This window comes from Myripristis murdjan, chromosome 10 (genome assembly GCF_902150065.1).
Source record: "Myripristis murdjan chromosome 10, fMyrMur1.1, whole genome shotgun sequence".
Taxonomy (NCBI): Eukaryota; Metazoa; Chordata; class Actinopteri; order Holocentriformes; family Holocentridae; genus Myripristis; species Myripristis murdjan.
In genome coordinates, this window is record NC_043989.1 from 20,939,756 (window position 1) to 20,951,941 (window position 12,186).

The 12,186-nt window shown below is 41.2% G+C and overlaps 2 protein-coding genes across 3 annotated transcripts in view; both read left to right on the forward strand.

Annotated features, from left to right (window-relative positions):
* Window positions 1-4,612, forward strand: part of ndst1b (N-deacetylase/N-sulfotransferase (heparan glucosaminyl) 1b) — a 38,727-nt gene extending 34,115 nt beyond the window's left edge. The window contains exons 10-15 of the mRNA XM_030061495.1: window positions 8-131; window positions 302-476; window positions 1,172-1,342; window positions 1,464-1,573; window positions 2,259-2,361; window positions 2,491-4,612. Of these exons, the coding sequence (XP_029917355.1) occupies window positions 8-131; window positions 302-476; window positions 1,172-1,342; window positions 1,464-1,573; window positions 2,259-2,361; window positions 2,491-2,610 (803 nt within the window). The 3' untranslated portion in view covers window positions 2,611-4,612. The remainder of the gene's footprint in view (window positions 1-7; window positions 132-301; window positions 477-1,171; window positions 1,343-1,463; window positions 1,574-2,258; window positions 2,362-2,490) is intronic.
* Window positions 4,613-5,525: 913 nt separating this feature from the next.
* cd74a (CD74 molecule, major histocompatibility complex, class II invariant chain a) lies at window positions 5,526-10,841 on the forward strand. Of its 2 annotated transcripts, none has more exons than XM_030061497.1 (9): window positions 5,526-5,742; window positions 6,707-6,876; window positions 7,668-7,765; window positions 8,293-8,349; window positions 8,460-8,543; window positions 8,637-8,709; window positions 9,673-9,876; window positions 9,989-10,048; window positions 10,177-10,841. In XM_030061497.1, the coding sequence occupies exons 1-9, from the start codon at window positions 5,657-5,659 to the stop codon at window positions 10,185-10,187; spliced, it is 843 nt and encodes a 280-aa protein (XP_029917357.1). In that variant the 5' UTR covers window positions 5,526-5,656; the 3' UTR covers window positions 10,188-10,841. The 2 variants fall into 2 exon arrangements, with proteins under 2 accessions (XP_029917357.1, XP_029917358.1); XM_030061498.1 differs by having other exon boundaries at window positions 8,296-8,349.
* Window positions 10,842-12,186: the final 1,345 nt, after the last annotated feature.

Below are 12,186 nucleotides of genomic sequence, written 5' to 3' on the forward strand. Positions count from 1 at the left end.
CTCCCAGGGACAACGGCGCTATACTTGTTTCTTGGCATGCACCCTGACCTGACCAGTAACTACCCCAGCAAGGAGACCTTTGAGGAGATCCAATTTTTCAATGGGCACAACTACCACAGAGGCATTGACTGGTGAGAAACATAACAGGACACAATCATATTCATCAGCTATACATTTAAAAATCCAGTCAGTGAATGATTGCTTGGCATCCAAGGACATGGTCTTATCCATGGACAGCACATTGGACCAGATGAACTACAGCTGCTTAACACTTTCTATCTTTGTGTATTCGTTCTGTCAGGTATATGGATTATTTCCCCTTGCCGTCAAACACCAGTTCGGACTACTACTTTGAGAAGAGTGCCAACTACTTTGACTCAGAGGTGGCTGCTCAGAGGGCTGCAGCTCTCCTGCCCAAAGCCAAGATCATCACCATCCTCATCAACCCAGCGGACAGAGCTTACTCTTGGTACCAGGTCTGTCCCGGACAACCCTCAATCAGAGAATTAGCTCAAAATCAGTTCAGCAGTTTGAAGGTGCAAATTGGATTCTACTGATAAAGAACGTGGAATAAGCATGAAATTTATCAGTGAGTTGGGCCAACCATATAGACTCAAGCATCAAATAACATACTTATCTCATGTTTTACACTCAACTTCTTTTCAAGTTGAGTCTAAACATTCTCACTTGTATATCAAATAGGGATGGGAATCTGTTGGTAGCTGCCAATGCGATACAATCACAATAATTCAGCCATGACAATGATGGTATCACGATATAGGCGTTTATGTGATATGTGATATATTTTTAGATAATCCGTGGTGGCACATCACGATATCTGTAACTGAGAAAGAACAACAAAAAAAAAACTCTGTAAAAGGCAAAATAATTTTTCAGTAAGTAGGAATCAATCATGTTTTTCCAATGTTTTAATAATTTAATTAATAGGCATCAAAGAAACTCAAATTTACATCTTTGCAAGTTAAGTTGAAAACTCAAATATCGATAATTGGCACAAGTGTGTCCATAATATATCACAAGGGGAAGCATCGCAACATATCGATATTTTGTCCCACCCGTAATATCAACCCTTTGCAGTTTTACATAATGCACCTTTAACCACACACCGTAAATGCACAACCATTCTGACTCTGTGTCTCTCCGTCCTCAGCACCAAAGAGCCCATGACGACCCGGTGGCGTTGAAATATTCCTTCCATGATGTCATCACAGCAGGTCACGATGCTCCAGTCAAACTACGGGTCCTCCAGAACCGCTGCCTGGTGCCAGGCTGGTACGCCATCCACCTGGAGCGCTGGCTCAACCACTACCACTCCAGCCAGGTAAATGTGTGTGTATGTCTGTGTGTATGAAGCATATGTGTGCTTGTATGTATGTGTGCGTCAATGTATGAATAGATTTGTGACTAAAAGAAAAAAAAAAATGACCGTGCCTCTTCCCCAGCTGCTCGTCTTGGACGGCCAGATGCTGAAGACTGAGCCGGCCTCAGTCATGGACAAAATCCAGAAGTTTCTAGGCCTGGCCAACACTATCAACTACCACAAGATCCTAGCGTGAGTGTCTGCTTAAACTTTAAATCATTCACCGCATAATTTCCACTTTCAGCTGCCAAGTTTACAGATTAATTTGCACAGTATTATTTAACTTGAGATTTCTCAGGACACGTTGGTACACAATGTACACTAGTTACTCATCCAAGAACCTCGCCACCCCATTCAAACTCACAGCTTATCTGAAAACAGTCTAAAATGTGATGCAAACACGTTGAGTTTCAGGTAAAACACAGCAGAGATGTACAATTCTATCTTATTCAGGAATCAATTGCTGCTCCCACTTTGCCATGTAAACCAGTAGGAGTCCAAAAATATAAGCTCCACAGCACACTTGTATGTGCAAAAGGTGAAAATCTAGCCCACAGGCTTTCCAGGAAGGGCTGTGAGCCACAAAATGTTGGTGCGATTTTAATCTTGCCATGCAGTAGCCACTTTAATAAAGGCTTTTTAGCTCTCGCATAGAAATAACTGTGTCTTGGATCTTTTGTTTTTGGGCTTTGGAGTATCTCTTTGCCTTTACACTCATAAGCCAAAACAACATTCCCTTATTAAGGACTATGTAAACCAGTAATTTGCTTGCAAGGCCGGTTTGGCTGGTTTAAAAGTGCTTGTGGGAAAACTGGACCAGGCATTATTTGATCATTTGAATTTTAAATGAGACTGTTCTATAATAATTTCTGCACAGGTTCGACCCCAAGAAAGGCTTCTGGTGTCAGCTGCTGGAGGGAGGGAAGACAAAGTGTTTGGGGAAGAGTAAAGGGCGCAGATACCCTGACATGGACCCTGAGGTACAATGAATCATACGCTTATGGCCTCATGCATTGTGCCATCTGTTACTATTTCACCTTTATACTGTCACATTTCATTTCCTCAAGGTTTTTTAGTGTAATTTCATGTGACCCCTGTCTCTCCATCAGTCCCAGGCGTTCCTCAGGGAGTACTACAGGGATCACAACATTGAGCTGTCCAAGCTGCTCTACAGGATGGGCCAGCCGCTGCCCAGCTGGCTCCGAGAAGAGCTGGTCCACACTAGGTAGCAGCACCACAGCGGGACACTACAGCTGCACAGACTGAACCACCCCCCACCCCCCTCTCTGGGCTAATCTGGGAAATGATGGGAGCACCCTGCACGCTGAAGATCCCAAATGGTTTTTGAAAGAGACGTATACCTATCAAAAATGAGAGATTTGAACATGGGTTTCCAATGCAGAACTCAAGTCCTGTTTTGATCTTCACAAAGATGGGACAAAAGGGGGCGGTAAGGTAGAAAATGGCATACATGAGAACTGGTCGGGGCAGGGAGCATAGGCACTTGCTTTCCATTAATCCCTCGAGATGCCTCAATCCTTACACAGGACAAGCCCTGGTTCTGGCCCCCGCCATGTTTTCAAGAAGAGGGGAAGGCACAGGAATGTGTTCATTAATCACAGCCCTGCTTCCCTCAGTCAGGCCTTCTTCTTCTTCTTCTCATGAACTCAAAATTTCATCCTGAAATCAAAGGAAGGAAAGAAGTCTGATCCTTGGCTCGTCTTCGCAGTGCCAGGTTTTTGGGGAAGAGGGGTGGAATACACTTGAAAACACAACTGACTGTGTCTGCAATTCTGCGTTGTGTTGTATGACTTGTCTTGTCTGGAGCACATTGGAACCGGCGACGTAAAATGTACGCAGATGAGAGCTTGATTGACAGAAAGGCATTAGTTGCAGATGCCTTTTGGAAGTAAATGAGAACAGGACATCTGGTGTACTGACTCAGGCTACATGTTGTAGCCTTATTTGATAGGCCTTGGTAGAATCTAGTTATCGCATTTACAAGTGCCAGGACAGAATCTTCATCAAAACATAACATGGACTTTTGAGGGTTCTTGTTTTTTTTAAAGATAGTTTGTTTGTTTTTTTGTTGTTGTGTTTTTGTTTTGTTTTTTTGTTTGTTTTTTTACTCAGATTTTATTTGTTTTAACTTTTCTATGATGCTGTTGGTAACACATTATTGTAGAATGTACCACAAGGCAAAACATTTTAGCTCAGTTTCAGTTTTCTCATCGAGGCCAGATGTAGGGCGGGCTGGTTTGTTCAACCGTTCTTTTAGCTTTCCCTCTAGTCATTTTCACGACCGTGGCAATGGCTAAAGCAGGAACCGTGAGATACATGTTGAAAGCACAATATTTAAGCCACTCGAGTGAACAGCAGTTGTCGGCATACAGGTTGTCGGAAAGCACACTAATGAAATGAATCCTACTACAATCTGTGAAGATGACCATAAGCTAGCTACGTTGAATAAGCACTGTGGTTCAAGAGATTCAAGCAGAGTGTACAGAACAAGAACATCCATTTTAGCACCACAGTATCCGCATTGGGTTTCGTCAGAACTGTATATTTTGTCCTCTTGTTTTGTTTCATTTAGCAGATGAACTTAAGTTGGGAAAAATGTCTCTGGGAAAAAAAAATAAACTTTGAAAAAAAAAAAACGTGTAAAGATGCCAGGCAAACCAACAGTATGACTCGTAGACCATACGGACGTTTGGGTATCGGTCAAGGTATTACCACTGCAACTAGATGTCAAGCATAGATAACAAAAGCTGCTCTTATTGCAATAGTTTTGTACAATGTTCTGATGTAATAACAATGCACATGTTGGTCCTTTTATTTCCTGACTTTGTAATGTACATAATGCGCAACCCTTGGTAGACCTAAATTATTGAATGTGTTTGGGTTTACACTCTCCATCAGCCCCTCTTACAGTGTGAAATGTCAGTGCTGTTCCAAGGGGAGGGGGAGTGTGTTGTTGCCGTTGGGATCGTTTCATCGTATGGAGGTTTTGGTCATAAGATTGTTCCCTCTCACATCCTCTCACTGCCAACTGTTGTACAGAGGTACTGGATCTCTCCATATAAAGTATTAAGTGATAACATAACAGCAACGATGGTACTAATCTCCTGGACTGTATGATAAAGATTTGTAATTGTTGTCAATAATTTTTACAGTGTAACTAATATTGTCGGTGCTTTTTAATTTGCAAATAAAACACCACTGTATTTTTCAGTAGTTGGATCTTTTTTTTGTTCTCGTTTCACCCACAATCACCGCTTGGATCTGTTCAGAGGAGTTATTTCTTTACTCACGGCTCATTTCCAGCCAGAGGATACTTTTAGAGTTTTAGTCAACCCCAAGGGGGAAAAAATGATTTCTAAAGCACTGAAAATTTAAATCAGTGGCTGTTTTTGTGCCATCTGGCATGAATTTAGCCTGAAGCTAGAAAGAAAGAATAAAAGTTTGTATTTGCCTTTTGGTTTCATTTTGGAACAGGTATTTTTAAACAAGCAATACCGGCTGAGTCTAATGGCTTGTAAGCTACATATGGCTTTTGTTAAACAGCTTAATGGCTGGTTTCTTTTTATTGATCTTTGTGGTGTTTTTCCTAATTTTGAATGAAAGGAGGGTTTAACTGTGGCTCTTGTATTTCAGTATTTTTCTAATCATCACTTCCATATGTGGAAAACACCCAACATCATATAAACAGTAGCCAGTGCTAAGAACTAATTTGTCTCAGTATATAAAAAAAAAAACATCCAAGTATCCTATTTAGAGCTTAAACTGTTTCTCTAGTCTGTAAGTCTCCATTTTGCTGAGTCCCCCAAATTGACTGAAGGATCTTCAGAGACAGCAGAACAAGGTTTCTCTTCGCTGTGACTGGCTGTTAGAGATATGTTGTTTGGGAAAGTGAGAAATTTACTGTTGTTAGAAAAATAGCAGTGCCAGTTCTTGTTAATTATTCTGCTTACATTTCTTTACAAACTTTTTCAGACATTCAAGGAAGTGTGTTTCAGCCCTTTTCATTTCAGTATTGTCTGCCGATACCAACAAGTGATGCGGGAGCCAGCTGACCAATGGCAGCGCAGAGCTCCCAGCGGGCCTGCCCACAGCACCTTTTAGGATGGGGCTTTCCACAACTCAGCACCTTGCACTTCAGTTTTCTGAGGAACCTGTCTGGCATTGCAGCTTCCTTATTTACAGTGCTATTTCACAGGCTCTCCGTCCAGCTGCTGTTCATTTGCCCAGAGGCAGCAGAGAAAACTTCCCAGAGAAATGGACCACAATCAGGATGATGCTCCTCTGGCTGGAAGCCGGGCAGGCAGTGAGGAGGCCCTTGTTACCCATGCAACACCCGGAGGGTGAGCTATGAACTCAAGATACACCTAACTTTGTTTTTTGTTTTTTGTTTTTTGTTTTTTTTTCATCTATAAAAAACAATAGCCAATTGCTTAAAAGTAACTCTTTTGTTTAATCTTTGCTAATACCATTCCATGCTGCATATAGTATAGCTATTTTTAATACCTGAATGTCTTACTGTAAATGTAAATACAATGAATCACACTTCTTGGAGACAGTCAACAAATCACAGTTAAAACCTATTTTACATGATGACTCATATGGTATAGGCAATAATTAGGTTAATGCAAGCATTAGACATTTCTGTAATAATTACAGCGTAGTTTTTGCACTGTAACCTTTTTATAAACTGTTAGGAACTGTCCCAATAATGCATGTCTGCAAAACATGTATAAAAATTAGTTGGTAGAAATATGTTATTGTCACTTCCCCTTGCACTTGGGGAAGTCCTCTGCCTAGCAATTCATGACGCGCCCCATGCCATTGGCTGATAATGATGAGTGCGCACATAAAAATCTACTGTATTTGCATATTAGCCTCTAGTAAAAATAGTTTTGGATCAAAACCAGACTGACTTAAACATAAAGTTGTTTTCCTTCTCTTACATATATATATTTTTAACTTATTTATTTATTTTTAGTTATATTTAGTTGTTTGTTGTTTGGTTGTTTGTGTAATGCCATGATTCCATGTCCAAGGATATGGACATGGAATCTTGCTGTTTTGGACTTTCCAAAAGGTAAATCAAAATGCCGACATATAATTTGAAAATCTCAGTTATAAGTCAATTTAATGGCTTAGAAGCTCCTTTAAAAGTTACTGCACCACTTCCTGCTTGGCTCTCTGTGAATTTGTGCCTCACATTGTCGCTGTTTCTCACACTTCTTGTCCCTTTTCATGCTATTTCAACCTATTTAAGTTGACATGCATTTTTTTTCCATCTATCTCCTCCCTGTGGGTGACTAGGGGCTCCAACAGCCGTGCGCTGAAGGTGGCGGGGCTGACCACCCTGGCGGTTCTGCTGCTGGCCAGCCAGGTTTTCACCGCCTACACCGTCTTTAACCAGAAGTCCGAGATCCACAAGCTGCAGAAGAATTCAGACAACATGCGCAGAGACATAGCCCGCAAAGTCCAGGGTAAGGAGGGGCAAGCAGGAAATGTGGAAAAGAACAGCAACATGAAATGAAAATATGTTTGGAATGATAAAATGATCAGCTGGGGAAACCGAGTACAGCGCTGGTGCAAATGGTGGCACTTGGTAGCATTTGTATTTATAGAGATGCAAGGTTTGAGAGCGCTTATATCATCAGAAATGTATCATCAGCCAACGGTAATCTTCATCAGATGAGAGGAGGAAGAAGGAGGGACAGAGGTAGAGAGAGAAGTGAGAGTTAACTGGAATGAGGAACACTGTACAGAGAGACTAAATTATGTGTGGTGAATCACAGAGGGAGAATTCTTCCGTGTGCTTATGACTGTATTATTTTGACTGTAAAAACTGAGACTTTACCATCACAGCTACTGTCTGTTTGAATTATGCTGTGAATGTTGGTTTAATGATCAGCTTATCAACTTGGTTTTTAGTGTGAGTTTGGTAGGTTTAGCTCAGCTTGTTTAATTTTAATTTTTTTTTTTTTTTTTTTGAGTTTTTGTGAGGGGTTATGTTTCGTAAAGGTGTTATGACACATTCAGAACAGGTCTGGTATATGTTTGCAACAGATGTGATTTGATTTGAGGTTTTAACATAGGCTTGTTTTATCTACAATTTTATCCACAAGGTTAATTTTCAGTCCGTGTTTTTTCAGTCGACGACGGTGATTTTTAACCCAGTTTCAGTTTTAGTTCGCAGAGGTAACTTGATGCCGGGCAGCTTTGAGCAGCAAGCTTCAGCAGACAGGTTTACCAGTTTGGCCTTTGTTCCCTGCAGTGGCTCCGATGCAGATGCACATGCCCATGAGCAACCTGCCCCTGCTGACGGACTTCGACTCTGATGACGACTCAAAGACGAGCGAGACATCCTTGGCTGTAGGTTTGCTTCCTGAAACAGCTCTAATTACACCGTCAAGATCACCTAGAAATCTAGTCTTGTGTGGTGTTTAATGTCTGACATCACTTTGGATCTCAAAATTGGAACATGTAATGTGAGAATTAATCTGTTACGGCCTCACCAACCAAAGGCTCTTTCCCGGAGACCGAAAACATAACACAGACGCCAAACAACTTCTAACTTAACCAAATCATTTATTTTTTTTAATCAATTTAAACCACTTAAAGGGTTAAAGGAAACACAAACAAAAAGGAGATGGAGATCCCGGCCGAAAAGAACAAAAGAAGGGAATTTGCTGGGCCAGCCACGCAATGGGCCATCGGACCCAGCTCATTCCCCCTAAAAAGTAAAAAAAAAAAAAAAAAAAAAAACAGTTCCCAACTTATTCAAAATAAAACCCGAAAACTAGACCGCCGGAAATCTCTATTCCTTGAAATTTGAATGTAAGGACAGTCTTGTTTATTATCCCGGTTTTTGATTTGACCCGTCTCTCCCGTCCCACCAGAAGCAGCAGGACACCGCCACTGTTGATGTGGAGAAGGAGGTGAAGGATCTCTTGCAGGTATGTTGCACTCACTATCCTGTAACACCGTCACCTCGCTATCCGAAAACCATCCCTGTCAGCTCTTGTTGTGAGCTGTCATCACTAACCCGATGTTACGCTTTGACCAGAATTCCCCGCTGCCCCACTTCAATGAGACCTTCCTGGCCAACCTGCAGGGCCTGCAGAAGCAGATGAATGAGAGCGAATGGCAGGTGATGCCACACTCCTATGCAGACTCTGAAATGTGTAAAGTTAAATCTTGTTTTTTATTGAACCTGTATGTAAACATTTTTTGCTTTCCTCAGAGCTTTGAGACCTGGATGCGTTATTGGCTGATCTTCCAGATGGCCCAGGAGAAGCCCCCTGCACCTACACCAGGTTATTACAGTCAATCTACCTGTCAATCTTATCCTGAGCATCCATAAGATTCATTTCTTTAGATTACCAGAAAATGTACTCAGTAGTAATACGAGCAAGGGCCATGGTCATCAGGCAATAACCCTTTATAGGGCACTCATTGAAATACTGTAAATAAAAAAAAACAACCCTAGACTGTTGTTAGTGAATATGACATGAGTTTATTATTTTTATAAAAAAAAAAAAAAAAAAAAAGATTTCATTTTCCTAATCAAATCAAAGCCAATGAGATTGGTCAAATGCCACAATCATGTGACCTGGGATGTAGAGCGATCTTTGCTGATTGGCTGGGTGAAGACCAAATGATTATTGAACTAACTGAGACAGGGGATGGGCCTGATATGTAAAATTTTTGAAATTACCAAAAATAGTCACTTGCCCTATAAAGGGATAACAATATTCATGTAACACAGAAATACACCTTGCAGCCTTGTTTTGATGCCTTTACATGTTACTTCTTTCATCTTTCCCATTGTGTTGTGTGTACATTATCATACAAGGATACAAGGATACAAGGATACAAGGAAGTTTATTTGTCATTATACAACAGGTTGAATAATGAAATTAAAGTGTGGTTCCCTCTTGATTGATTAATTGATTGTATAGAAAATAAAATCATACTAAATTAATTAACTAACACTTAATACTTCATTAAGCATTAAAATATTTTTTGTGACTCAAAGACAAAGTGGGGCGAGAGGGGATTTTTTTATTATTAGAGCAGTTAGTGTGGAGCCTTTCAGGCTTTCTAAAGGAAATGACAGCAAAAGCCAGTTAAAATAAAAGTAAATATGAGACAAGAGACCTGAAAAGTAACCCAGCCGGTTGGTCAAACCTACATTCAGCCTGGACCCCTGTGTTCAGCTTATCGATGACACGAGTCTTTAATGTCCCGATGTCTTCTGCCCTTCTTCCGTCCCTCAGCCGTGACCATGACCAAGTGCCAGATGGAGGCGGCTGCAATTCAAGGCGTGAAGCCCGGTTTCTTCAAGCCCCAGTGTGATGAGCAGGGCCGCTACAAGCCCATGCAGTGCTGGCACAGCACCGGCTTCTGCTGGTGCGTGGACAAGAACGGCAACCCCATCGAGGGCACCAGCATGCGTGGCAGACCTCAGTGTACAGGCCAAGGTAGGACAGCCTCTGTGTCTTTGCGCACACAGACATTATGAATGAGAACAGTGTCTGAGTCGATGTTTCGTGTTTTTTTTCCCCCTCATTTTCTGCTCATTTTCCTTCTCAGTGCCTCGCCGCATGATGGCTGCCCCCAGGATGATGCAGCTGAAGTCTTACAGCAAGGATGGTGAGTGTCTCAGATTAGCTTCCAAACATCAACAGAGCATGATTTGTTTTTGCTCAGTTTTTTTCACAAGCCTTTATTGGCAGATGCGCAGACAGACGCACATGATCAATCCTTCTTTCTCTTTCCAGATGAGAACTAAACCAACGTGGCTGGTTGTCTCTCTTCATCAGGCAGTCTCAGCAGACACATCAGTATCTTCTCACAGGCACCCTTTCTCAGTAATGCTGTTTGTGATTCATTAATCAGCGCTATTTAATCTGTGAAATTTAGCCTTATTACTATTCTCATTTTCATGAAATGAAATTAACAGAAGCCTGTTACATTGAGTTCTGTTTTTCTCTTCCTTAATAGGCTTAGTTTGAGGTATTTGGTATATGGTATATGGTATATGATGCGGCATTTGAGTGTTCAACCTGTGTGACCGTATACAGCCTTGTGTTGAAGTGATTTCTTCACAGTGTTGAATGAGAGAGCTAAATAAAGTATGCTGCTTCCCTAACAGCTTAAAACTAATTGTGAAATGAATTTTAAAGCCAGCACTGAAATAAACCTGATCAGCTTGAGCATACCTGATTAGTTATGGCGAATTTGCTCGCTTCTTTTTGGGGTGGTGTATGTTTAAAGTATGAGATTTTGTTTTGTTTTTCTATCTACTGACAATGAACTGCAGTCAATTAACAGAATAACAAAATATGCATTGTGCTTCGGTGTAGCAGAACAGCTGCCGATGTTTTGCCGCAGCGCAGGAATGAGCAGAAAACCCTATTTAATAAATAAGCTTTTTAGCCTCTTGCATCTGTCTCTGTTCGAATATTGCACGATTGCACAAAGCATGATTTTAGAGAGACGCTCTCTGCCAGAAATGATTTCATGACAACCTATTCCAAGTCCTTCATGTATCCCAGTTTCCCAAAGCTATCCTTGTTCTAAGATTGTCTTTAAGGAAAGACAGAAAAGAGATGCAAAACCGCCAAGCTGGCACTCAGTCCAGAACTTAAAATGAGGTCATATCTTTTAAACTAAAATAGCCGTAAAATTATAGGCATATCCAACAGGGACCACATTACATTCTCTCTCAAATGACCCCCACAGTGGTATTTTCACAGTCCTTGGCCCAGCTTCAGGAGCCGCTGGTGCAAGGGCCGAGTTTCCAGCTGGAGGACGTATAGCTGCCAGGGCAACTTGGATCTCCAGAGAGACGGGACCGTGGGTTTGAGAGGGCCGAGGGCCCAGAGGCTGTCCCGCTAGCTCTCCCTGGTGACGACATGCAAACATGAACATAGTTATGAGACGCTTTTGGTAACACCAGCTTTGCTTAAAGGAAGCCTAACATCTGTCCTAAGACAACAATCCTCCTCGTTCTTGGGATTTTTAAGGGAGATGTGGGGAGAAGAGAAGTGAAAAGTGAATTTTATCTATCTATCTATCTAAACTAGAGTGTAAGCTGTTTTAAATCTGCATGATACTGACTTTTTTTCATATATAATGAAATTTGAATGAAATTATAATAAATTTTTAGTGCTGATCAAAGTCTAGACCATGAGATCATGTTAGTTTAATGAATATAACAGCTTTGTTGGCTCCATTTAGCAGACGGTACTGTATATAAAGCAGTTTGGCAGGACATATGTATAGAGTGAAGTACTGTGAAATTTCAAATATACTGGAAAACATTAAAAACTATTCATTAACAGTGATGTAAGGTTCTCAATTTTTGTTCATTATGCTTTCAGGGAATATAGGGAGCAATGTTTGTATGAATTTGTGGAAATGGCAGACCTCTCCCTCCAGCTCTGTCTAAATGTCAAATTAGTCTACGTTTTATCTGAGACATTCTCTCATCTCAGGATCTGAGGCGTTCTCATGTATCCCTGGTTGTTCCTGACCGTGAGCATGAATGAGACCGTGGAGTGGCCACTTCACTTTGAGGCTTTGGCAACAATGAGACCCATTCTGTGGGTGTCCAAAGCCCCAGAAATGTAATGATTTGTTTTCAGGCGCTGGAGTTGCACTTGAGGAATGGTTAGATATTGGAGAATAAGTCCTTAGACAGGATATCCCCAGATATATAAAGTAATCTTCAACAATGTCAGGATGTCCTTCATATCCCTGTCAGCACTGATCCCACTTCCCCCATT

What these genes read in the sequence shown, in the direction of transcription:
- cd74a (XM_030061497.1), top strand. Translation starts at nt 5,657, where the DNA reads ATGGACCACAATCAGGATGATGCTCCTCTGGCTGGAAGCCGGGCAGGC. An exon ending in CATAGCCCGCAAAGTCCAGG is followed by an intron (nt 6,877 to 7,667) that starts GTAAGGAGGGGC and finishes TGTTCCCTGCAG; the next exon opens with TGGCTCCGATGCAGATGCAC. An exon ending in TGAATGAGAGCGAATGGCAG is followed by an intron (nt 8,544 to 8,636) that starts GTGATGCCACAC and finishes TGCTTTCCTCAG; the next exon opens with AGCTTTGAGACCTGGATGCG.